Below are 26461 nucleotides of genomic sequence, written 5' to 3' on the forward strand. Positions count from 1 at the left end.
AATAGTCCCACATCTCTTGAAAGAGCTTTATGAAGTGCAATGTCCGTTCCCTCGCCTTTGATCTCGGAGACGTGTTAAACAAGACACCAGGAGCACAGATTCGGAACTGCAGCCCTACGCAGATGGCATGGTCTAGAATCAAAAGAGATTGTCTAGATCCAGGACAGACAGAACAAATAGTTTGTGCATGTTGAAAATCAAACAAGTTCTTAGTTAAACCTTGACTATAGCATAGGTTTAGGCTATAGGTAGGCTATAGAGGTGTTGGCCAAGTCTTAGGTAGGCCAATAGGCGTAGGTCTACGCTTTGAGTTGTTTGAATAGGGCGTATTGCCCTAATGTGGGACATTTTTTTTTATTTTTCGGACTTCTGTAGTAGGCCTATAGACTATATTAGGCAATGTGAGGGCAACACACTAAATCCACATCAAATTTTGATCACAGGACCCTACAGCTTGCCATTCCCGTAGTTTCACTGACATTCATTAGTTTGGGGAAGAGCCGCACCCACTGGAGCTTCACATTGGGCAGTGTCCCACATTTATAGTCCTACAAATTGCGAGTGCGCTTAAAAAAAGAGCCTGTAGTTATCCTTTTAACACACAATCGAGTGGCCTAGCAACTCGATGTATTAATTTTCTAAATAGGCCTACACATTGTAGGCTACTCCAGAGAATATCACACCCTGTCGCCAGTTTTATCTGTGCAGACAGTTGCCAAGTCCGGATCAGCAACTACAGTAGTGGTGCTGGCGGGAGGTCCGTTACATTCGCACTTCGCCACTAACTGTGAGGTGTGAACGGCGGGAAGTGTAAATGACCTAGACCTTTTTCATCAAAGCTGCTGCCGGAGTCAAGTGTCACATCGGCTACATCTGAAGCCCAAATTACACGAGCGTCCAGATTCAGGCTCTCTCTGACGGATATGTGTTGTAAAAGAGGACCGCTGTCTGCTTAGTTCCGAACAGATGGCATAACGGCCATCGGTCACTTTGCGGAAAGAGATTGATTTCATAGGCTACACGTTTTAGACCCATATTTTAACAAAAATGAAACAGACAATGTCATGGATGGTAGCCTATAATTTACAGAAAAAAAAAAAAATCACCAGTGGTTGAGCCGAACTTGCCTAAAGGCTATAGGCCTAGCCAATGTAGGTAGGCTAATTATGTTATCAAAAATACATTTGAAAGACCCAACAGTGTAATAAATAGCCCAATGCAGCTTAGGAAAGAAACAAGGCATACATATCCTTTTTTATTATTTATTTAACAAATAGACCACTATTTAACAAAAAAATGCACAGAGACAAATATTTAAGAGTGCACACATTCTCTTGTCCATTTCCTCTGAAATAAATACATACTTGCTACTTCACACATGAACAGGGAAAAACGAATATCTCTTCTCATTTTCCAGTAGATGGCAGTGTAGCTAAAATTGCCTTAAAATTATCCACCAGAGACAATACCAGTCTGATCAAGCCCAGGTCTTCAAGGATGCTGCCCTAACAAAAAAACTAGAAGAGGGCCTACCAGATGGTTGATTATGAAGATATGTACATCTCCATGAAAACTGCAGTTAAGAGGTGTGTAGGATTTGTCAATCCAACAGTTTCCAACAGCAAACCCATGTAGCCTACTGTTAAAAGCTACACTTGAATTATGTGCACTGTTTGGTCAAATCTTTTGATCAAAAGATTTTTGCTTTATCTTCAGGTTTAGCTAAAGGCCTATTACTGAAGATAATTTAGATACCATGTATACATGACTCCAGACAAAAGAAAGAGATGAAAGGAATTAGCACCATTGTTAACCATAGGCCAGGCAATCATCCACCAGAAATCTTATAAAACTAGCTTTCAGTTAACAAATAATCATCTTCAAAGGTGTTACAACACCCAAATACCCTGCTCCACTCCGGCTCATGTGCTACTACCTACTGCCCATTCTCAGCTTACCTTCTCTTGTAAGATATAAATGTGCACGTGCTGTTGTGTTTTGTCACCATTTATCTCTGTATAAAAATAAATACATATTTCAACTACCAAAGATTCACGCATACTATGGACAGAAGGCAAGCAGTCCAGAGGAATTTGTCTGAAGCCAAAGAATCATTTGAAGGATGAAAAAAATCCTCAGTATAATTAAACATATAGAGAAATCTGTGGACAAACATTTTGAAAGACATTAAATAAAAAAGTTGACATTTATCACATTTAGTTGACAGATCTTCATCTGGTAACTTGGTTCCAGAATTGCAGAGCAATACAAAATACAAAAGGGGGAACTTAATACTACACTCAAAATAACGGCCTACACAACTGTGTGCACATGCATGTGCATATGCACACCAACACCCACATTTGCTCACACTCACATATTTACAATATCATTCACTCAGACACTCGCATATAGACGCACACATACACACACACACTCTCACGCACACACACAGTTACAAAATAGAATGTTCAGTTTTTCTTGCCAGAATATTCTGTGTGTATGTGGGTGGATGGAGGTGTGTGTGTGTTATTCCATATTCAGTCAAATTAATTCTTTACAGTAGTCAGTAGTAGTCCTAGGTCCCAGTCCCTGTGGCCAGACACCGGGAAGAGCCTGGCTGCTGCAGCTGGGCACTAGTCTTGTCTGCAGAAGCCTCCTCACTGGCTTCCGTCTCACCCATGTGCAAGTCAGGCGTCTCTTCCTCAATGAGACTTTCGGAGAGATCCTCACAGCCCATACATGTCTGTTCAGGAGACAGGAGACATAAAATCACCAAACAATCACTCATCACCATTTCAAGGTGTACTGTATGTTGCACAGCACAAGTTCTGAATGACAATGAAAGCTCAAACAAAGCGGAGCTGGTCGAGGGGAGTCACCTTGACATCAATGGCTTTGGGCAGACCCCCTCTTTTCATCCAGGGGTGCACCTCCACCAACTCCCTCCTCTGGTCCTTGCTGAAGCGTGGTTGGTTTTTCTGCATCTGACGGAGCTTTTCGCGATCGTCCCTCAGAACCTTTTGCATGTCACTGAGGGAGAGAGACACAAATAGGCGCAGACACTCAGCACATTACTCCTGTGGTGGGACACAAACAATCACAAGCTGGTCCTCTTGTACAGCCTCTTCGTAGAGGAAGACTAGAGCAGTGTTCACCTCATCAGTATGCGCCAGCAGTATGGCATTATTTCCAACGTTTCATTCCAACGTTTCATTTGGTTCCACAACGCTATATCTCCATTTTGAAAAACATTAAAAAGTCATGTTATTTAATTGTGTATTTCAGGTAATATCATATGAAGTTGCAGTTGTGTTGTTTTGATTGATTAAAAACAAAGCAAATAAACAATACCCAATTACAGTTCAACTGAAATTACTTAAAAAAAAAAAAAAAAAAAAAGATTTATGAAAATTCATTAAAATGGAGGGTATAGAGTTTTGGAACCAAACTCTTCATTTGATTTCTGGTTAACTAAAGTCTTTCAATGGAGCAAGATAAAAGGAGTTGTTTTTATAAAAGGGCAGTTCACACTTCACTGCTAAGAGGAAATCAGGTCGTCCACAGAGGTGTGAACATTGTCTAGGCTGACAGGCGCATTTGGATAGGTAGGTAGGGGAAACACTTACAAAATGCTCCTTTACACTCATACCTAAATGAGTGCAAATACATGGCTAATATTGGGCATCTATTTGACGCAAAACAGAACAAGTTGGTTTCTTAGAGCTTCCATTAGAATAGCAATCAAAATAGGAAAAAACACAGATAGAGACTTTCAAAATTAGATTGATTTTTGAGGGGGAAAAAACTTGTCAAGGCTCACGGTCACATGACACACACATCTTTTTAAAATCTATTTTATTAATTAAGTCAAACTCAGAGAAGTTTAGACTAAAATGAGGTGAAATTAATGACACCACATTGGTCCCACCACATTGATGTAGTTACGGGGGGTGGGCCATTTGATCAAATACAGAAGCTCTGTGTAGCTAAATAGGAAACTGCCTGAGGTGTCAGAATGTGGGTAGCGAGTAGGGCAACATGCTCACATATGTCTAGTCTAATCATGCTGGTGTTGCCCAAGTCCAGGGGGAGCAGGGATGGAGTGGCAGGGGGTAGGGGTTCCTACTCTCTCTCCTCCCACTCACCGTGAGGGCATCTGGTAGGTCAGCATGCTGGCCCCGTCTACGTTAGCCGTGTGGAGCCACAGTGGGTCCTGAGGTACGTACTTGGAGAAGTGCTGGTTCTCTTCCACCTCCATCTCCCCGCCTTGTCCTACTGTCATGGCTGCTTCAGGCTCCTTGGCCTTATGGCTCTTCTGAGACGAGTCCACGCTGCCAAAGTAGTTGCTGCTGTTGTTGCTTACATGGCTGCTCCCTGTAAGGTGGTGGAATAAATGCAGGCAGCTCGAGTTATCATTGGGTCACTGTGAGCACAACACTTTTCCAATATTGATTCATATTCATAGAGTTAAATGTCGTTTTTTTACTGGTCCATATTTGGTATGTTTCCGTGTTTGCTAACAGAGGAAACATCTTACAAAACTCCTTTATGCCCACACATAAACGACTGGCAACACTTGGCTAAGGTTGAACTTCTAATCGACATAAAAGGACAACTTGGTCTGCACTACAGTAAATTGGCTCTGAAGAACATCAATCCTGTTCCACAATAGTGCTATGTTGCTATGCTTAAGTACCTGTTCCACTAGCAGATGCACCACTAGTTGAAGTTCCGTAGGCAGAGGTTCCGCAGCCATTAGAACCAGAACCCATGGAGCCCGAAGTGGCCGAACTCGTGCCTGAGCGCGAGTCCAGAAGCAGGATGTCCAACATGTCACTGGAGGAGGAGTTGCCATCGCTGTGGTGACTGTCATCTGGAGACCCCACCTCCTGGAAGCGAGAGAACAGATTGGTCAGGTACATTAGCTCAGACTCGGAACACTGCAATACTGCCGTCTCTAGGTCTCTTGCTGGCGGCCCACGCGAGTGCTATGACTTACAGGCCTCATTCTACTCAATCACCATTCTGCTTCACCAAATAAATCAATCATCGCTTTACACAATAATGTATCAGTAGTGCCACTAAGATTTATATTAGTGGTTCCACTTAAATTCAATTACACCTTTCAAACTTTTGTTACAGACTGACCACCAGCACAAACCTACTGTAGGTACTTCACAATCATTTATGAAAGTAAATATGGTGAGTGTCTTAATCTCTGTAGGCTTATTATGACACTTGCAGATTTATACAGCATTCACACATATCAGTCTCATTATGGGGGATAATGAGAGGTACTGTGAGCAAATCGTATGGAAATGTTTCTACATCAACCTCAGTCTCAATATATGGGCACAAACTGTACCCACCAACACATAGCACAAAGTACAAAAGCCATGTTTCAGGGTTAATAGACGTGGTCACTAGTAAAGTCCTAAAGTCAACAACAGCTTAATTTCAGTGGTGGGCAGGGCCCTCCTCAGTCTTGTGTGAATATTGTATTTCATGGGTAAATGTGACAAAAAGAGCGCTTTTTATACACACAAAGACTTACAGTATGTAATGAAAGTAAGTGTGTGTGATTAGTCTCCATGCAGACTAATCTTAAATGGGGGTGGGGGCAGAGTGAGTAATGGCAAAGTGCAATGACAAGAGACTGTCCTGACGCCCATCTAACCTTTTTGGGGGGGTAAACAGATGGTATTCATCAACACTGTGTAATTCTCACAGTCGACAATAGTTGCACCCAGAAAGAAAACATATAATTTATTAACTGATGTAGAAGTGATGGGCATAATAATGACATGCAGAATCCAGGCTACAAAAAAAAAAAAAAAAAAAAAAAAAAAACAGCCACACTCAATTAAATCAAATGAACCAAGGAAAAGTGCAATGTCAGCAGAACAGTGAAACCCAAAGGAAATGCAGTCTCGTTGGTCTCATAACATGGGAAAGGGAGAGAAAGGAAGATGGTAGGGTGGCGGGCTGCGATGTTGGCCTACCTCGTCGCTGCAACACAGTTTAGGGAATAGCTTTTCCCAAGACAACCCCCCACCATCAGTCTGCCTGTGCCCAGACCTGAGGCCGCAGAGGCCAGGGGGGGTGGCTGGGCAGGCCCTGTCTAGAGCGGGCAGTTTGAGTGAGCGCTAAAGGGTGTAAGGGACATATGTATTAACATCCATCTGTTGGGACACTACATGCTCTGAATCATTCCTCTATGGTAAATAAGATTTCATATTGTACTTCAATATGGCAGTTTAATCACATTAGCATAGATTATTTACACTGTATGCATGAAAACATTTGATATTTCATGCATTGGGATTGTAGTCTTTTATCACTTTCAATACTATCAAATATTAGTCACATTACTGCATATTAGGGGCTATTTTACACACTTTATTTAACAATGCATTTCACTTCAAATTATCATATTATTCAACTTATTTTTCTGTATTATTCTAGCATCAGATTATCATATTGCACTACTTTTTGTTTCCAAAAAGATTTCTAGCATGCTTAAATTGAAGCAACAAAAAATGTTAGTGCTACTGCCACTTGAAGACAATAACTGTAGAGCTGACAAACTTCAGCGTTATGGTTTGTGCAACAAGCTGCCAGTGACAACTTGGTCATGAGGACACTTGGCCCAAGAGCACTTCAGTGGGTTTGCATTGCCACACTGCAGCGGTTTAGCGCAGAGAATGCAGGGGACTCAAAGGGAGAAGCACGATGAGGACATTTGCTCTTTGCTCACACGCCACACTGGTGCACCACTCTCCCTCCTTGTGATCAACGACAATAGTCTACCCTCACAACTGAGGTGTGACGGCGCCATCTACTGGCAAGTTGACACCATCATGTGTATTATAATGAGAAAGGAAGAGAGGAAGAGCAATAGAGAAAGAGTGTATGCATGTGTGTGTGTGTGTGTGTGTGTTTGTACGTGCGTGATTGTGTGTGTGTGTGTGTGTGTGTGCGCGCGAGTGCGTGAGTGCGTGTGTGTGCATATGTGTGTATGTGCGTGCGTGCGTAAGTCTGTGTGCATATGTGTATGCGTGCGTGCGCATGTGGGGGGAGGGGGGTTAGGGAGACAGAGAGAGGGGGGTGAAAAGAGACCAGTGCCTACCTGCTGCAGCTCGGTGTCGGGTTTGGTGGGCATGCTGGTGGGGACCTTCTCCACGGTAGTGGCGGCGGGGGTGGCTGCGCTGTCCTGCCTCTCCTCCAGCTGCAGCAGATTGAGCTGGAGCGGCGAGCTGCAGCGCGACTGGAAGAGCGGCGGCGAGGGCTGGTCCCGGGCGCCGAGCGACTGCGGCGTGGAGCACCGCGACTGGCCCTCTCGCTGCTCGGGCTCCGACGCCTTGGGCGGCTCGGTGGGCAGTGTGAAGGAGAAGGGCTGCGGCGCGTAGCCGCTGGGTGGCGGGAAGGGGTTCTGCGTGGCAAATTGCGTCTGGACCGTGAACGTGGACTGGCCTGGGAACGGCAGCTGCCCCTGGAACGCCGGTTGCGCCTGGAATGACGGTTGCCCCTGGAACGCCGGTTGCGCCTGGAACGCCGGTTGCCCCTGGAACGACGGTTGCCCCTGGAACGACGGTTGCCCCTGGAACGACGGTTGCGCCTGGAAGGCGGAGGGCTGTGTGGGGAAGGCAGTCTGATCGGGGTAGAAGGGCTGGCGTGGCGCACTGCCCATCTGTGGGAACATGTAGTTGGGCAGCACCAGGGCCACCATGGGCGTGACTAGCGGCGCTGGGTATGTGGGGGGCTGCATGGGGACGCGCGGGTCCTGGTTGCACTGGCTGTCGCTGAAGCGCGACAGTGTGGGGTCCACTTGGGGGGCCATGCCGCTGGCACCGGGGTACATCTGGAGTGGGTAGGCGGGCATGACGGCAGGGTAGGCGATGGGGAAGGTGGACTGGGAGGTGTCCGAGGGTGACCAGGACGTCTGCTGCAGGCCCTGCAGTGGCGGCCTTGGCTGCTGCTGCTTTCGTTGCGACACTGTACTGTCCGACGACTCGTTCTGCTTCACGCGTTTCGATTTGGTCTTCTTGTTGCGGCCGCTGCGGCGGGCGGCCGGCTCGCCACTTCCTCCCTGCTTACAGGAGCGCACCGCTGGAACAGCTGCAGAGCACCGACAGGAGGAAAGGACAGAAGAGTCCAGCAGTGAAATTACATACTGAGACACATTTTCTCTCTTCAGAAAATATTGTTTAGCACACAGCTTGTGAAATAACCACAAGCACAAAACACAGCTGGAAATGTAACCAAGGCCAGCCTGGTTTACAGAACTTATTTTGTAAACTGGAGTAGGGAGCTGTGGGAATGTGGGAAACTTAAGTCACATAAACTGGTAGAAATGTAAAAATTGACCAAAATGTTTTTGTTTGTTGTTTTTTTTTTTTGGTGTTTTTTTGGTGTTTAATGATATGTGTATTTCTCCTGTGAAGCCCCAACATGTTCCCCACTATTCATTCACTGCCAGTTTGCTTTGACTGGACACACTGGTTTCCTGTGCAAGTGGCCATTTCCCCCACTGGCTCCCTCACCTTCTGAAGCCAACTGGCCCTTTTGTCTCTCCAGGTACTGAGAGCAGTCAGCCTTGAAGGCGTGGACACCACGCAGCTCCCGGAAGCGGTTAAGGAAGGCGTGCTCCTCCTTCTGCGTGTGTGCCGCCAGCACCTGCTTGGTCAGGCCCAGCTTCTTGTACGCCTCCCTCTCCTGGCTGGGAGGTGAAACAGCACTTGGGGGCACGGTGGTCTGGCACTCCACTGCCTCTCCACCGCCTGAGACGTCCTCGATGATCTCTGCACAGATTAAAAAAAATAAATAAATAAAAAAGAACTCGTAGGTCAAGAGCGTCATGACGACTCGAGATACTGATGACCATGCACCAGATGGAAGGCCATGCAGAGGTAGCCTACCTGATTCAGGCTGAGGCTTCTTGTCCCCCACGTGTACGATGGTGCTACTGTAACTGCACTGGCTGGGGATGGACACGACGCTCTCGGCTTTACTGGGCAGGGCCAGGGGGGCCAGCGACGTGCTCACCACCCCCGGGGCGGCGCTCTTCTTGGCCACGTTCAGAGTGGCCAGAGTGGGCGGTGTTTTCAACAGCGGAGCCTCTGCTTAGAGGAGAAGGGCAGCAATGGAGGGAGAGAGAGAGAGAGAGAGAGAGAGAGAGAGTGAGTGAGTGAGTTAGGAGGGGGGGGGGAGGGGGGAGAGAGAGAGAGAGAGAGAGAGAGAGAGAGAGAGAGAGAGAGAGAGAGAGAGAGAGAGAGAGAGAGAGGGAGAGAAAGAGAATTTCCCCACCAGTCCTTTCATTCAAACTGCCTTAGAATACCTTCCACCCATCTACCAATAACAGTCACTGTACAAGAATATCAACTGGAGGTTCAGACTGTGATGGGACATTAATCAGGCACACTAGTGGGTTTCAGACTGCTTGACTTCCTTAGAGGCCTTGCATAAGACTAGCAGCGAAAGAAGAAAGCCTGAAGTACCTTCTGCTGCTTGCATGGAGCTCTCTACTTTCTGTTTGTCCTCATCTGAATTGGAGGAGGTCGTGTTGGAGGAGGACTGGCATTTCCTCTTCACTGTGATAGGGATGTTACAGCTCTCCAGATATCTGAATGAGAATACACACAATCCCCAACAATGCTATTGGTACACAAGGAAATCCCTGTATACTTCTTTACAACAAGCTAGACAAAATAGGTACAGTCCACAAATCTAGCAAAGAAATGTTTAAATATTTCAGCTTAACAGCCAATCACCCGTCTCTTCTGGGCTCCTAAAGCAAAGTGTTAACTGGTTGGAGCAGTGAACAACTTAATCTGAGCAACTCTGTGTGTTACCCATTTACAGATCCGGGACTGTGAGCAAACACACAATGTTCTGACCGCTCAAACAGGACACGTTCACAGAGGCCAGTGAGGTGAAGCATGTGCATGCCCACCTGATGACGCTGTCCAGGCAGCTGATCTGCTGGTAGGAGTAGACGGTTTGGTCCTTGAAGGCCAGCTCCTCCTGCATGGCCACACGCTCCTCAGGGCTGCCCCCAGAGTCCCGCCAGCTCATCGGAACCGCCGTGTCCTTGGGCCGGACCGCCGGGCCCTTCTGTTGCAGTGCTACTGGGGAGACAGCATGGTGATTATTGGGCTCAGCAAAGGCAGCACAAGGACACCAGAACAGGACCACGACACAAGGAACGTTCAGGGGCTGATGTTCTTTGCTGGCCCTACTTACTGTTTTGGCTCCTCTTGGACTGCAGCTCCTGGGTCTTCTGCATGTGCACCCCCTTCTGCATGTGCACCCCTTTACAGATCTCCTGGAATGAACGCTGTGGGGAAAAGAGGACACCAATGTCACCAACAATGGACCCTTGCAAATGGATTCCTACTGAACTGGACTGAGTTCTGCTGGCTGAAAGGGTGCACTCAGGGTATGAGGGTGCAATCAGGGTATTGACAGACAGACAGACGGACGGACGGAGTGCTGACTCACAGGCTTGGCCTTGTCTGGTTTGTCCTCTTCTGGCCAAGCGGCACGGGGCCCGCTGTTCCCCGTGCTCTCGGTCGACGAGGCCACGCCGCTCATCAGGTGGTCATTGCTGCCCAGGCTGCCGTAGCCGCTGGAGCCATTGACGTGCACCGGCTGCAGGGGGGGCAAGCAGGCACAGCAGTGGTCAACAGCTTTGTCAATGGTTGAGTATCCTTACAATGCCTACTCTCTTAACCTAGCGACATGCCTTTTGTCCCTTTTCTTTGCCTTATGATTACATTGAAGAATGAAAACCAGGTTTGCAATAGGTGCTGCGTCTCTATTCACAAACGGAAATGTCAATACCTGGTGAGGTGTAAACTGTGTGTACTGTAACAACGGCAGAGTGACCGAACCTCTCGGTCAGACTCACCTGCAGGAGGAGCCGGTGGATCTGCTCTGTGATTTCATGGATGTCGGAGTCCATGGTCTTCCCTTCGGCTACGCCTGGCGCCACAAACACATCCTCATTCACAGGGCCGCTGTGGGAGGAAGAGTTTAGCGAATTAGTGGGTAGACAACACAATGTACAAGATTTGGTAACAACACAAGCATATATTTGACTTGACGTGGTGAATGTTTGCCATTTAACAGGTCACAACCTCAGGCAACTGTGTGATAAACCATCCATAAACCATCCATCCCTTCCATAAACCATCCCAGAACTCACATGCGGACTTTGTGACGGCCAATGACAAAGGACACTTTGCGGCTCCAGGGGTTGACGAAGCTGGACCAGCTGGTGTCCAGGGTGATGTACTCCCCATTGCGGGTGCAGAAGCGAATGGAGGAGTGGTCAAAGGGCTGGCCGGCATGCTGCATGACTGGGTACAGAGACACCGAGCGGGGTTACAAGCAAGCTCCTCACGCTACACTGGCATTCAATGGCTCATTCAACAGAAATGCTGAGGTCCTGTTCTGTCCATCTCAGACAAAGACATTATATTGTGGTGTGTGGTGTTTTCAGTAAGAAAAAATACGGTCATTCACTTCAGTGAGTGACATTTTAACAGGAGAAGGCCTTTGGTGTATGCTATAAACAAAACCTTCTTCCATAATAATAGTCTAAGAGAGGAAATGCAGAGACTCACTCTTCCTGTGGATGCTGAGCATGACGGCCCAGTCGCTGGGGTGGAGGTGCATGAGCAACGACGTACCGATCAGGTCCTGTGGAAGGTATCCTAGCAACGGAACAGCCCTGAGGTAGACAGGAACAACAGTTTTACAACACAACTCTTAAGTAAAAAGGACTCCAATACTCAATGTTAATGACATAAACGCATGGCACACAACACGCTGTATTATACAGACGACAAGACTGAAAAAAAAAAAAAACTCATCTCACCTCTCATCGACGTCCTGGAATGCACAGTTGGGGGTATGTGTTGTGGTAAAGATCCGCTTGTCAGTGGGGATTCTGGGAGCTGGAAGCACAAATCCAAAGCAAATTCATTTTTTTAAATGAAAGGAGTCGAGACATTGTGCAGGATGATGTGACAGAGATCCAACATGCTGGTTGTTTGCTTACCTTCATACCCTGAGTGCACCCTTTCAGCCAGCAGGAGGCAGCAGAACTGCTCCTCTCCATGCACAGAGTCTTGCACCTTCATCAGGTAGGGCGTCATGCGGAAGGGGTAGTACTGGAGGTCCTCCGCACACTCCTTACCACCACTGAGGTCAGAACAACAAGGGAATAGGGCAGGTTGGCATGGCATGGCATCACATCACATGGCATCACATCACATCACATATTCTCATTCACACCAAATCAGGGCTCTACAGGAGGGTGACTACTGGGCATTCTGTGGCACTGGGCCCCTCTGACTATGTGAGTAGTGACGGCAGTAGGAAAATATTCACAGATGTTCACCCTGCCACTGCTATGAAGACTTGAAGCTGAAGTTCAGTTCAGTTATTATCGGTCTCAAAGTCTTAAGTGTTTTGCTACAGCAAAATGGTAGTGAGTGATGCAGTTGATTATTCTAAAGTTATAATTGAAATTCACATGACTAAGTTATGGTGTGGATTCAGTAGTGTTGTATAATCAATCCTTGCTAAAATACTTGGCATTTTCCTTTTTTTGTTTGTAGTCATAATTTTATAAAACATAATTTCTGCCATATAACTGTGTAATTTATAATGTCAGGAAGGCCCATGAGGCCAGAAATGACTGTGTCCTCTACAAGAGTACATTGGATAGGCTTGTTTAAACTGGTTGCGGTTGGCATAGCAACAAAGTCCATCAGCACCGTGACACTTTTTTGGCCATTATAATGGTGTCAAAGTGTAATCGGTCTGTCATCCTCTAGATGGCAGTATTGGGGCTTGTCACTACAGTGAAGGGAGGTGCACCAGTCAGCGTGGACACACTGCTTCCTGTTTGCCTCCTGCCTTTGATTGAAGGCGAGACTAACAACTAAATAAAACCATGCAGGGCAGATGGTGAGTGGGAAACAGACAAAACACACACTCACCTGATCCGGCAGAAGAAAGATTTTTCCTGCATGCAGTCGGAGGGGGATGACTCTTTTGAAGGAAAAGAGGGGAAAAGGGATGTCATTAATGTGTATGAGTGCTGACCTCTGACATATGCGTCAGTTTTTCCCCTCTCCATTCAATCAGGTGACTATATGGCCCGCTAAAGACCAGCCACAGCTGTGTCAATGCATGAATTAAGTGGCACACAGGCAAATCAATGAATAAAAGGTTTTCCGGGGCATTTAAAATAATTGCCTTTGAGAGAATATCCTAAATAGTTGTAATGAATATCATTGGGCTTGGGTTCAGTTGGCCAGCTATAACAAGCGTACATATACTCATACGGATATGGATATGTGGCAGCCTGTGACATAATCTGTCACTGTTCAATAGTCATGTCTGGAAACATTCTAGAAAAACTAAAGTGTGTGTGTGTGTGTGTTTGTGTGGTTTGTGTGGTGTGTGTGTGTGTGTGTGTGTGTGTGTTACCTGCTCCAGTGCACATGCTCCAAGAGGGCAGGCGGTAAGGCGTTGTGAAGCTGTAGAACACACTGACATCCTGAGGTGTTAAAAACTCCACAAACTTGGCATTCTTAAACACGTCCCTCTTGCAGTTCAGAATGGTAGCTGCCTGGTCAGAGATGTACACTATCTTCCCCGTGATGAGGGACACTGCAACTGCAAAAATGTCCTGCACACAAACACAAATATCATGTGTCAAAAACTACATGCAGTTCATATTTCACATTTACATTTCAAACCCGAGATGTTAAAGACATAAGAATGGTTTTAAAACCAACTTACAGTGTTTTTCAGTGTGTACTCGGAGGTAATACTGTCTATCTCCTCAATGGTGTAAGAGGCCACATCCAAACCCGACGGCTGGCTGTCATTGATCATAAGCAGTTGGTAGTATTCCTCATTGGCTGAAGTACGAGAACACAAAAGTTTAAGTTTATAAGAACTCATGAGACAGATAAGACTTTTTATTCTTTTTTCCACTAAACAGTGACTGCTTTCCAAATCTATATTAGGCCTCTCTTGTAGCTCAAAATAATATACTGACTTATACTGACAATTTGCTATTACATAAAACTAGGGCTCTCACTACATACTATCACAAGGGCACCATAATACAGACTGTTACCCGTTGATGCAACACAGCACATATCTGACTGAGTGAAAAAACAGACAGGCCACATTGCACTCAGTCAGTTAAGTATTCTCCCAGACAGTTCAGGGACCAAGAGGTCTCCCATGAACAGAGCTGGCTGTCCTTTCCCTGGAGCTTCTTGCTCAAGTTCCCATTCACCTACACACAAGTGACTCCTCAAAGGCTCCTCACCTTCCACCTGTTTGACGCAGCGGAGGGCATATTTGAGGGTGTTGAGGGTCGTGGACTTGTTGCCTTTCTTTCTCTTCTCTGAAGGGAGGTGCATCTTGAGCTCCTTGAGGGTCTTGAGCAGCTCCTTCTGTGTCTTGGCCTTGGCAGACTCTTCACTGCTGCAAGGGGTAACAGATGCACAGACGCACAAGCGTGTCAGCGGCAGTGACTTCATGTCAAACAGGATGTCTAGGTGTGATTCTTGCAAGTGCCAAGTCAACCTGGCAGAGATGGAGTCCCAGACACGTGGGCCTGCTTTGAGGATGCTCGCCCGTCAGCGCTAACACAGATCTCAATAATGAATGCACATACTGCTGTTGTGATCAATAAAGCTGTCATTAAGAGCCCCATTCTGCTCTAGGTGCTTTTTACATTTAGAAATAGCTAAAGAGTACACAGCTTTATTTCTGTGAGAAAGGTTGCTGGTGTGTGTGCGTGTGTGTGCGTGCATGTGTGTATGTGTGTGTTACTGCTAACCTGCAGCCACTGGTGGAGGGGTTATCCTGTTCGGAGCTGGCACTCAGTAAACTGAAGGCATTGGAACTGCTTGGTGGTGAAGGGCTGTGAGAGTTTGAGCTGTGAAGACATAAAGCACATTTGTCACGTTAGTTCCCTACGCTGTTAAATGGATAGTGAAGAGTTCTATTTAGGTTAAGTATTCTATGATGACATGGCTGCTTTGTGACATGGGGAGTCCGTCCCAGCGTCGATTTCTCTGACCACAAAACTGTACTGTGCAAACTATTTATTTCTGTATTTCCTTTTTAGGAAAAAACGGTGCTGCTGTGCTCTGGTGGCTTGCCCCGCGCAACTATGTGTGCCACTATGCAGAGAGAGAAAAACAAAAACGCAGCTCAACAACTTGTGGTTGAACTAGTAGAACGGTCAGTTCTACACAGCCCAGACAGAAATAGAAAAGACGTGTCACACTCAAACAACTCCATCCAACAGACACCAACAAACACAGACTGATGGTGCACACTGACCCAACTGTTGCCATTGGTTGTCCTTTGTTGGGGCAGTGTGCAAGCACCTTAATATTGTAGCTGGTGATAACATTCTGAATTCTTGAAGTACTATTCCTGATAAAAGATGGTTAATCTCTGTGGTTTTAATCAACAAGTGGAGAACAAGACATCAACAACATTAAAACCATACTTGTCAAATCTGGAGGCCTTTTGTAGAGAAGGAAATGTGCTACCATATAAACTGTGTCCACAATAGGTGTTCATTTGAGACAAGAACAACAAAATGTTCTTTTAAAGTCCTGAAGCACAGGGTACTGTCAGCAAAAGACCATTCATTCCATTTCAGCTGATTATTTCAATGTGTTCATTTCAGTAGGCGAGGACTAAGAAAGAGCTCTGTACAAGAGAGTGAAGAGAAAATTGAGAAAATGAGAGTTAAATTAAAGAGAAGTGGAGGGGAGGCTCTACTGTGGTTGGCTATGGCCCTCCACTGCTCACACACACATCACCAGGTGCTCCACTGTGCCACTGTGAAGCTCATTCTGACTCATCATTCATACTTTTCAAGCACCCACTTTCAACCAAATAACTACCTCTTTCCTAGCCTGGGTGTTCCCATGCTGCCTTGCGCGTGATTTGATTCACGCTGCTAAGGCAGCCTGGAGACCATGGAGCAAACTTTCGCCTGAGATAGGGAACCAATCACAGAACAGGGGGGAAAGCAAGATGATGATGAGCTATGCACAGACGCATTTGATAGACATCCGTGGCACCCAATAAACGGATCTGGGCATTTTTTTCAAATACGAGAAAATTAACGTTTGGTTCCCAGACCACGTCTCATTGAGAAGTGGTGGTGCTAGCCAGGCTACCTCTTTCCGGCTTTTCCCAGGTACCCACCCCCCACCCGCCTCTCTCTGGGGCTGTGTGTCAGCCTGAGGACCTGAGCCAGGCCTGGAGAACCACACTAGAGAAGGCCTGGAGAACCACGCCACCACCCTGGAGAACCACGCTAGCGGAGGCCTGGAGAACCACGCTAGCGAAGGCCTGGAGAACCACGCCAGCGGAGGCCTGGAGAACCACGCTAGCGAAGGCCTGCCGAACTTGAGCCTGCTTAAGCGGCTGAGCGTCTGGCTTTGGATTAGGGCCGATAATACACCCGCAAGGCTATAAGCAGCCGCAGATAACACAGCAGCACCGTGAAGCGTACACATGGGCACCAATATAGCCAGCAAAGGTGCTTAATATGGAAAGCGGCCCTACAAATAGCTGGTCACTTTGGTTACCTTGGAGCTAATTATATAACCAGATATGTGCCAACACCTGGACGCTAAGATAGTGGACTAGTAGGTGGCTGTAGTAGGTTAATATCATGGGTTAGCTGAAATCCTCTGCACTCAGAGTCCTGCTAGCGCAAGCAGATGTCTGTGAGCAGCTGGACTGATAAGGATCTTCTAGAATATTAGGTGGTGGGTAGCTGTGGAAGAGCATTCCCTCTTCGACGTGAGCACAGTGACTCGCCCGGTCAAACCCAACCTTAATGGCTTGGCACCTGGTGTGGGTAGTTTTTATATAATTTATATAACTACTTTATGGGCGCTGAACAAAGACGCACTGCATTATGATTGGACTCCGGCTAAGGTCTTCTTCACACACTCGCCCAGGGAAGTTACAGCATGGTGATGTGGGAGGAGAGCATTACAGCACTGATTGGTTAGGTCAAGAAAGGGGCAAGGAGGTGCGACTGAGTCAGAGGTGTGGGCCTGGCCCTGGAGCAGGCACCGGCCCTTTAGGAAATGAGACAGACCACTCATGTCCTCTGCTCTCCCATTTTCCCTCACAAAGGTCTGTCCCTGATGGATAGGTAGGAAATGGGTATGTCAGAGAGGAGAGGCAGCTCCTGGGGTGAAAACCTTGGTAAAGTGGCGCTCAGCATGAAGTAATGAGACGTAACAGAGAGAGAGAAAAGAAAGAAAGAAAGAAAGAAAGAAAGAAAGAAAGAAAGAAAGGGAGAGAGAGAGAGAGAAAGGGGAGAGAGAGAGAAAGGGAGAGAGAGAGTAAGCGCTTTCAGACCTACGCGTAAGACCAAAGGTTCTGCCGATGTTAAACGGTGGGGCCGTATATCGGAACGACATAACCGGTCATATGGAAGTCCGAATTTAGCCGGTTGTTGTACTACTCTCCCCCTAGTATTTCCTCCGGACATTCTGTAAATGTGCTGTGTCTGAACGAGGCGTAGAACATGCGGTTAAAATTCACACCTAGTGAGAGGGCGTGTTGGTGACGTTTCTTTCGTGCATCCATGTGGTTAGATCTGACTTAAATGCCAGTGTTATGATGGAGAGAGGGAGCACAAACAGAGGGCGGGATAGACAGAAAGAGAGAACAGAGAGCGCAAAAGTGCTTAACAATCTTTCCAGTAAACAGCAGTTTGTTCCCTTGGGAACCAGCTTGCTGCTGCTGATGGTCTTTTGGCGTACCATCTGGGGTAAAGTTAACCACCTCCATTTTTCCTTTGACATTGGCCCATGATATGACTCATGCTCTCACTTAAAGTAAACACTGAGGGAGAACAAGCGAGGGAGTGGCTCAGCAATGTGGTGGCAGTGACGTGACGTGACGTTCAGAGGCCTCAAAGCAACTACCTCACGCAGAGGGGCATTAGAGCCTCCGGAGTGGACAAGCACTTATGCGCTTCCCATTTTATGAAGAGGGAGAAAAACATGTTTTCCACTCTTCACCCACACTCTAGTTGGGTCTATTAAACTTGCAAGTGCATGTTTCAATGGAAAGCCTGTCCTCATCAAAACCCATCACAGAATGGAGAAGTGACAAAAACAACAACTGTTGCCGGCAGCGAGATCAGCCTCCATCATGTGGCGGGGCAGGTGACAGGATCATAATCACGAGAGGCAGAAGACAGAGCACTGCAACCTGCTAGCGGTGTTTTGGATGATCTTTTTCACCTAATGGCTCACAAAAACCTGTTATTTTACAGAATGGACTACCTGCCAGTTTTGTTTTTCCTAGGTCAACATTAACAGTGTTGTAATGGAAACTTCCAGATTTTGGCTAATAGGCTGTTTCCTAGGCTACACATTAGGATTAAGGAATAGGAAGCTAGTTGTGCAAACATCTTTCCTTTGTGAGGTAGACCTGCCCCAACAAGAAAATTAAGCTATTACCTCAATTATTACATGTTGCTAATCCCTGGCTCTAGAATACTCTGCCTTCTCATATCAACTTCAATGCTTGTTAGGAAATAATGTTTTCTGTGTAAACAAGTACTAGACATTTGTCTGGAGGCAGAGGCGGCATGAAATGTGATGGAAGTGGCCGCCTCGCAATTCTCCATGCAGGAAAAACCCTGCAATTTTCATGCAAATGCAATGATGTGTAGCTCTACTGTATCATACTCACCTTCTTACTTTATGACTCACTAGGAAGAGGCAAATACTCCATGTGTGGAGTTTCCTCTGCCAAGATTCCATCCTAGTTTCTAAAGTATACTGATATAGAACAGGGAGTGGGCAGGGATTTGTTTAAGTGTCTGCGCATAAAGATACCAGACAACCGCCAACCCATCAGAAATCAGCACATTATACAGTATAAAAATAATTAATCTCTCACATGTCAACACTGTGTATTAGTGGGATTGTTTTACAAACAACTTTGATAAAAAAAATTTACGATTCTTATCAACAAGTTCACTCATTCTCAGACGCTCACAAAGAACGTGTCACTTTTCCTTGAATATAAACATTAGGTATTTGCAGAAAGGCATCAACTATTGTTAAAACTTGCTGTTTCTTGTATAGTTTTTGATGTGATTTTTGCATATATACAAATAATTTTGTCCACTTCTTTTTTTAAAGAACTCTCCTTAAAGGCTCCTGCTTAGACTGACCTCTTGTTGCTCCCAGACGACTCCAGCAGAGCGGAGTCCTTGCTGTGGCCGTTTGAGCTGCCCGTCGACTCATTGCCATGGGACTCGTTGCCGTGAGACTCGTTGCCATGGGACTCGTTGCCGTGCGACTCCGTCCCGCTGCCGCTGGAGCCGCTGCTTTTCATCTCCACGTCCTCGTGCAGGGAACGCGCCATCTTCCTGTTGCTGTGCGGGGAGGCCGGCGGGTCCTGGCTGCTGCTGTCGCTGCCCTCGGAGGGCAAGCCGCCCATCCGGTGAAGCTGAGCCATGGAGCTGCACACGCCGCCGCCACCGCCGCCGTCCTGGCCCTCCAGCGGGGAGAACAGGTACGGCTTGGAGTCGGAATCCTCAGACATGACACGGGCTAGTGGAGGTGGTGTGGAGGTTCTGGTGAGAAAGTGGGGCAAACCCAATCACCCCATCATCACACAAAGGTTTGCTTTTGAAATAGTGATGCCGCGGGATCCCAAGACCTGTGAATGTAAAAAAAAAAAGGAATTGAGAATATGAGTGAGGCCTATGCAAACACACAATCAAAGGCTGTGACAAAGACAACAGATAAACACAAACCATGTTTTTTCCCCTTTGGATTTAAAGTCTCCCCAGTTGTTTCTGGGGAAAGTCAGACAGCCATTATAACACTCTTTGATCACCTCTTCTATATTTGCTATGAGCTGGGTTAGAAAGGTCTCGAGTCGCTTGCCCTTCTCACAGCAGAGGCTAGCCTCACATCAAAGCTTGAGGCGCCAATGTCTGAGCTCTCTACCGCAGTGTGCAACCCTGAGGCCTTGCCAGGCCCAGACCCCTGTCCTTGCCTTCAAAAGAGCCCCGTCGGGGAGGCCTCTGGGCTGCCCTTTGCCTGTGGCTTAGAGGAGAGGGAACAGTCCCACTTTTAAAGTGTCTGCACCAGCGCAGACATAGGTGGCATTTGGATGTACCATGTGTAGCGTTCCTGCCCCATAGACATGAAAGATGACTAGCAGTGGTCTAGACAGACAGACATGTATGGCAGACTTTTTTTTAGCATTCACCTGGGGAGTCCCTTAAATGAGGTCATGATTGATACTGACAATGGTCAGCTTTGAGAGGTAAACATTAGTTAATATATACTGCACAAACCCATCTGAGAGCAAGTTCCAAGATATTTTATGTAATATGTATAAAAGACTCCATTGATCATTTGCACTGTGGCCTCTTGGTCTTTTGTCTGTGTACAGTAGGCAAATATAACCTGATCTCTCCATCACCATTGTTAGGTACACATGCAGAAATACATCAATAGAGGCTCCTTCAGTGTTAGGTAAGAGTGTGGAGTGCTCAAGAGTACAACACCTTGGATGTTTAAGAGTATGACGTCTGCAGGGCTGATTAAGCATTCACTTTTATCTATGGCTGACATTCAGAGTCCAGACTGTACTGCTGTATGACAGGCCTACACTTGTGGCCTAGAAGTCAAATATTTGAATGCAAGGAAAATAGGTGATATTCCCCGTCTCTTTAAAGCTTTAAAGCTAAAGTAACTTTCAAACTGGTTAAAAAAAAAAGATTAACCAGATCCACTGGTTTGGAAATGCCAAAATATGTTTTTCTGTTGCAGGAGTTTGCCCAAATTTTTGCTTAAGTAGTAGCCTCTTGACCCTGGTGCATGTGAGAACCACATAACTCAACGTTGCAATTTGTGCGACTTCATTCTGAACTTTGCTCCATCCCACTCCAGACTGCGCCAACCTATCTGACAGTGACGAGAATGCCTGTCTGGCGCTAGGCCAGGGTAACCCAGTAACCCACAGAGCAGTGGGAGTGGCAGACATGCTCTCCTGAATCCACGCCTACTGCGGGTGCACCTCAACCAGGCACATCGGCATGAATGCACACGTGTCTTAGAAGTGACAATTCTACCCCTCATTTGCGTCATATTTAAATGCCTTCATGCAATCAACCTGCCAAGGCATGCAAAACTGGCTTTTGGTTTGATTTGGACAGATGACAAAGTTCATTTCTCAGGCAATGTCTTGTCATTTTACCGTTTTTTTTTTTCAATGTTTTACAACATTGTCTGTATTCATGGTTCATAGTCAGTGCAAATGTGAAGATAGTTCGGTGAGTCTGATGGAAGATTCCCAGGACAGTAAGATTTAATTCCTTAATGCTTTACAAGAAACAACAATGGGACGAATAGTTACAAGATTATTCTCATATATTCTCGAATTATTTTAGATTTTTCTTTCTAGTGCTTTGAAAAAAGAATGTCCACACATACTTGTGTCCACCAGTGGTTTATATTTGGGAGAAGCTCTTCATCTTCTTTTGATATATGAAAGATCATACTTATTATCAATATTAAAAATACATATTACTTATAAAGTACTTATGGATGTATAGACCTATTAATATATAAAGATATGTCAAAGCTGACAATAGCTCAGAAATAGTATACGGTAGTGACAAATGCAGTGAAAACAAAAGCTGGTTGAGTACAGCACCACTGGATGCTCACACGGTATGCCAGGTAACTGCTTTCACACAGCCTACATATAGGCCTACTTGGAAAGAGGATCTCAGCTCAGTGTGCAGTTGGATAATCACTGAGGATGTATCCTACCTTGGGTCAGCCCTGAAGTTTGACAACAGAACACTTCAAATAGCCTACAGTATAACACATGAATAGATAAAAATAAATAACACTAACTAAACTAGCACTGACAAAAAGTCAGACAGAACTAGACTTAATACTGACCTACTGACACGGGATCTTGTGCCAAATGGTATTCTCTATTTTATCTCTGTTATCTTGTCATTGTCAAATTTCCTTCATATGTTTAAGTCATGTAGATTGCTTGTGCATGTAGATAGAAAAAGATCTTAGACGGATTGGCACACTGACAGAGACAACAGACACGTCCTTCCTGTTCTGTCAGCCTGGCCTTCTCTGCTTTGTGAAATCTGAATGGACCCATCCTGGAACCTTAAATGCAGAGCCAGGTGCCAAGCATGACCAAATGTGTCCCTTCAGGGATGCTGTGAGTGATAATGACTTGGTAATATGATTGTGACTAAGAAGTTAAATGAGAACATCTTGACATAACTCAATCAGAGGTTATACTTGTACGCAAGTAGGGGTGACATTTTCCCAATAGACACAAACAAACACTTCCGTGAAATAGTATTTTGGGGACACTGGCTATGCATTTGTCTGGCACAAACTCAATTAGCCATACTGAGAAACATCCTGGTCACAGGTGCATTTTCACTGGTAAGACCTCGGACCAAGACAGGCAGTGAATTGCACAGGTGGAGTGGTGAGTCAAGGTCAATGTCTTTCAAGGGACCACATCATGGCAGTCTGCCAAAAGTCACACTGGAAACCACTGACTAAGCACAATGTCGCAGGTAGGCACACTCAGCAAGCAAAGTAATATGTGATCTAGGGAAAGTTCAAAGCCAATCGAAGAAACAGCACACAAAAAGTAGGCTATATAGTATATTTAACAGTGAACATATACAACAAGATATTAAACTTTCAAGATGGTTCATCTCACTTGGTGTTATAAGTGTCATCTACACTGAATAGCCGTTGTTACAGAAAATCAGACTTGAGCCCCTGTGAGCACCCAAAGACTCAAGCTGTGCCACAACGGACTAAATTACAATAACAAATAAACTTACACAAGCCTATTAATTAGTGTTCAGTTTGGTAGGACTTAAGTAATGTGTTAGACCATCCCTTGAAGCTGTTTTATAACCCAGCATCAAGTTGGAGGCATTTATGCAATTGAATGCGGAGCAATACTGTTCACCACTGGCTGATTTTATGTAAGGTCTTACATAATTTGAAACTAGTAGAGGGGTGTCAAATGAAGGAAAGTTTAAAGCAAATATGTACAAATATTTTGGACATACTGGAGAACATGCTGAGCAACTGTTTAATCCTCATTATACATCATGAACTTGTCTTTTTAGAGAAACATTTCACAGATTCTTCACCCACAATCTGCAGATTGTTTGGGTTTCCCAGACAATAGCAAATCCTACTAAACCCGCTCTCTTTCTATTCACATTTAAGTCACATTTTTAAAATTCGGTTCAAATTCAGTAAATTCAGTCAACTGAACTGACCCATATTAACCATCTCACAGTGACAGCGACCAATCACCAGATCATGAACAATTCATTCAGTACCAGGAATTTTTATATCATGATATACAACTTCATGGCCTGTTGATAGCCTATATACAATAGTAGTCTGTAAGCTACAACTAATACGCTAATTCAGCTATCCTGGCGTATCCACTGTTTGGACCTGTTCACATACTTCCTACCATATATGAGGCACCATTACCGTTTATTGTGTCTCATATAGCGACAACAATTGACATTTTTGCCATGATTACGGCACTAATCACTATGACAGTGATTACGACACCACAGAACTAGTCAACAACACTTTCAGAGACCCTGAGGAGAAAAGCAATCCATAACACAAAAACATCAGATAATAGTCTTCCATGTCATAGGTGTTTAACATCATTATCTACACTGCTACTTTCCTGTCGGCTAACAGGTTGGAAAGGTGTGGAGCACTAGCAGGTGGATAAGTGGAAGAGATATATCTCTCACCTCCTTTATCCAGGAAACTCAGTGGCTCTGCATCTATGGAACACTCCATTTGTGGACAGGTTTATGGAGATAATATTTATGCTGATAGGAAACTTCCCAAATAACACCAGATGCCAACCAAGGCTATAGTGTATCTGCAGGATCCCCTTTCTCGTTTAGGTCTAATTTGCATTTGGGGGAAGCCTGTCCACATACTGTTGTAAGCTTAGGAACCTCAGTGGTAGCAAAAAGAAAAGTTTGAAATGAATAATCTCGGCCAGATGGGATGTAAGACTAGAACTAGCAAGAAGCGCCAGCTCACAATGCCTTTGGAATATGACATGCTTTATGAAATCATTATTGTAAAACACCCATTCATGAGAGGCGATGTCATGCACCAGTAAAACGGGTGAGACTGCTCAGCCAAAAAAGAAAAAAAAAGAAAAAGAGAAGCACAATTTCCCTAAGGACAGCCCATTGTGCGTCATCCTACACTCCATGCAGTCTAGTGGAATGTTCTGAAAACACCCACATCACATAGCAACCAGTAAATAAACTATAAATAAGTATACATCTATGCAAGTCTTTAAAACACACTCAACTCTAAAGTTGAACCAGGCAGCTAACAATAGCATCCGGTCAAATGAGAGCAAATTAGTATACAAAATATACAGAATACTTCCAGATGCTGGTTGTGATAAATAAATGGTTCAGCTCAACACTGTCAATAAAGCCTGAATATTTACAACTGATCACTTAAACTGAGGAACATGGGATATAAACTCTAATGGCTTTCTTTGATTTATTAAAGTAGTAAACCTCCACTACTGCTAATCAAACTACTAAAGATAAAGATAACATAATTGAATCTGAAGACCTACTGCAACGAGAACAATACCTCCTGTAAGGCCTTTACAAGTTAACTCTCATGTTGGATGTCTCAGTTAAAATATCATAGGTTTTAGAATGGATGTAATGAACAATGTCCAAGCAGAGGTGTGTTCTCAGTGCCTTAACACCAGATTAAGGTATTTGGAGCACCTCTAGGTCACTTTTAATAACCTGCTACTATTGAGGCTGATTAGTGTAGACCCATGGCACATAGAAGCAAACAACAGTTTGCCTGCACTAACAACTAGAGAATCAATAAAAAGCAATGAAGATACTCAAACATAAAACCAATGTAGGCCAACGGCATGATAGCAAATGTGAGAAGTAGGCTAGTCACTTAGAAGACCTTTTCAAAGGGAAAATGTGAAAAATCTCAAAAACAAAATATGAATACAACAAACCTCCACTCAAGTGGATTGCAGACAAATGCATATCTTTAGATATAGATATAGTTGCACTTACTCATTTGCACCATCACCATGACACTCACTCACACAGTGCACCTTACCTTAGGCTACTATCTACAGAGAATCACAGGCTCAGTCCCTGCCTCAGTCATTGCAAGCGCCTCTTGATTAATCACCCACTATGTGGATACTGTTTTTAGATTTGATTTAGATTAAGTGTAATTTAGTATAATTTGTATTTTAGTATATTCTTTATCTTCTACTGTCCTTATTGCTTAGTTGTGTTTTTTATGATATACTTTTAATTACTTTTTTCTGCTGTTAGTGAATGTGTGTGTGATGTCTGTGAGACCTTGAATTTCCCCTTGGGGATCAATAAACTATCTATCTATCTATCTATCTATCTGAGGCCTTTCATCTGTTGAAGGCTAATACATTTTGTCTGAGTTTGGCCAACGCCTAGGTCTATTACCTCACTCGCCCATAATAAAGGCTAAGACGTTCTAGGCCTCCAAGGTGAGATGCCATCACGAGAGAGAAAGAATTCATAAGACACATTGTAACCTAATTGATTCGCTGTTTTCTGACCTCCTTCAATAAAATGTTGCAACAATAGAGGGCAGTGCAATAGAGTTCCTTGTACACATGAATTCTCAAAAAACTGGAAAACAAGACACTGTCACAACTCTCTTCATGGTAAAGTCCACACCACTCGACTAAAGAGACATCCTAGTCAACTCAACAGTAATTTTAGAGCATTTATTGAAAGAACTGATAAGAGGGAATTTCAGACGAAAACATGGGCATGGCTAGCTCTACTCCAGTGACCGGCTTTGACCTGAGCCGTGGCACAGTTATGCAACGCAGATTTCAAATTGAAATTAAACGAAACGAGAAAATATTTCCACGCGTCTTCTTCATGAATATGATCTAGTATAACAGGTCAAGTTGATCTAGATATGAATGGATTCTTTTCGAGGCAGCAATGATTTCATAACAGTCACATTGCACTGAATGGATGTCAATAGGTTATACAACATCATCATCCTGAGAACTTAACTGGTTTCAAGACGCATAAGGAGCAAAAACATAGGCCTACCTTAACAAACACGTAGGTTTCCTATGCGTCTTGAAAAGATTCCTCTTGTAGTAGGATATTCAAAAACTTCAAAAAGTCAATATCTTTCCGAATTTCCTCGATCCAGTTGTCGGCTTTGGCTACTGACACACTGCACTCGCTCAGTAGGCTACGTGCAATGTTCACTCACGGTTC

At 45.0% G+C, this 26461-nt stretch overlaps 1 protein-coding gene across 9 annotated transcripts; it reads right to left on the reverse strand.

The window, feature by feature from the left end:
* Positions 1 to 1223: 1223 nt before the first annotated feature.
* per2 (period circadian clock 2) lies at positions 1224 to 26461 on the reverse strand. 9 transcript variants are annotated; one of them, XM_048240983.1, is made up of 25 exons: positions 26288 to 26461; positions 19277 to 19767; positions 14879 to 14977; positions 14363 to 14520; positions 13822 to 13943; positions 13507 to 13708; positions 13014 to 13065; positions 12068 to 12210; positions 11885 to 11963; positions 11631 to 11737; positions 11210 to 11363; positions 10913 to 11021; positions 10504 to 10653; positions 10246 to 10339; positions 9956 to 10130; positions 9501 to 9625; positions 8922 to 9125; positions 8547 to 8804; positions 7586 to 8121; positions 7133 to 7549; positions 6006 to 6149; positions 4700 to 4892; positions 4149 to 4377; positions 2883 to 3033; positions 1224 to 2746 (listed from the first exon to the last, which is right to left on the reverse strand). In XM_048240983.1, exons 2-25 carry the CDS (start codon positions 19648 to 19650, stop codon positions 2579 to 2581), a joined length of 4443 nt encoding a protein of 1480 aa, XP_048096940.1. In that variant the 5' UTR covers positions 19651 to 19767; positions 26288 to 26461; the 3' UTR covers positions 1224 to 2578. The 9 variants fall into 9 exon arrangements, with proteins under 9 accessions (XP_048096940.1, XP_048096931.1, XP_048096921.1 ...); XM_048240974.1 differs by having other exon boundaries at positions 7133 to 8121; positions 8922 to 9122; positions 9956 to 10127; XM_048240964.1 differs by having other exon boundaries at positions 7133 to 8121; positions 9956 to 10127.

The sequence above is a fragment of the Alosa alosa genome, chromosome 1, assembly GCF_017589495.1.
Source record: "Alosa alosa isolate M-15738 ecotype Scorff River chromosome 1, AALO_Geno_1.1, whole genome shotgun sequence".
NCBI classification, from domain to species: Eukaryota; Metazoa; Chordata; class Actinopteri; order Clupeiformes; family Clupeidae; genus Alosa; species Alosa alosa.

Excerpts from the sequence above, each read along its gene's own strand:
- per2 (XM_048240947.1), bottom strand. The coding sequence starts at position 19,650 with ATGTCTGAGGATTCCGACTCCAAGCCGTACCTGTTCTCCCCGCTGGAG. Across the intron at positions 14,521-14,878 it reads CCCTCCACCAGTGGCTGCAG|CAGTGAAGAGTCTGCCAAGG; the intron begins GTTAGCAGTAAC and ends TACCCCTTGCAG. Across the intron at positions 10,131-10,245 it reads GTCCAAGAGGAGCCAAAACA|TAGCACTGCAACAGAAGGGC; the intron begins GTAAGTAGGGCC and ends CTGTCTCCCCAG.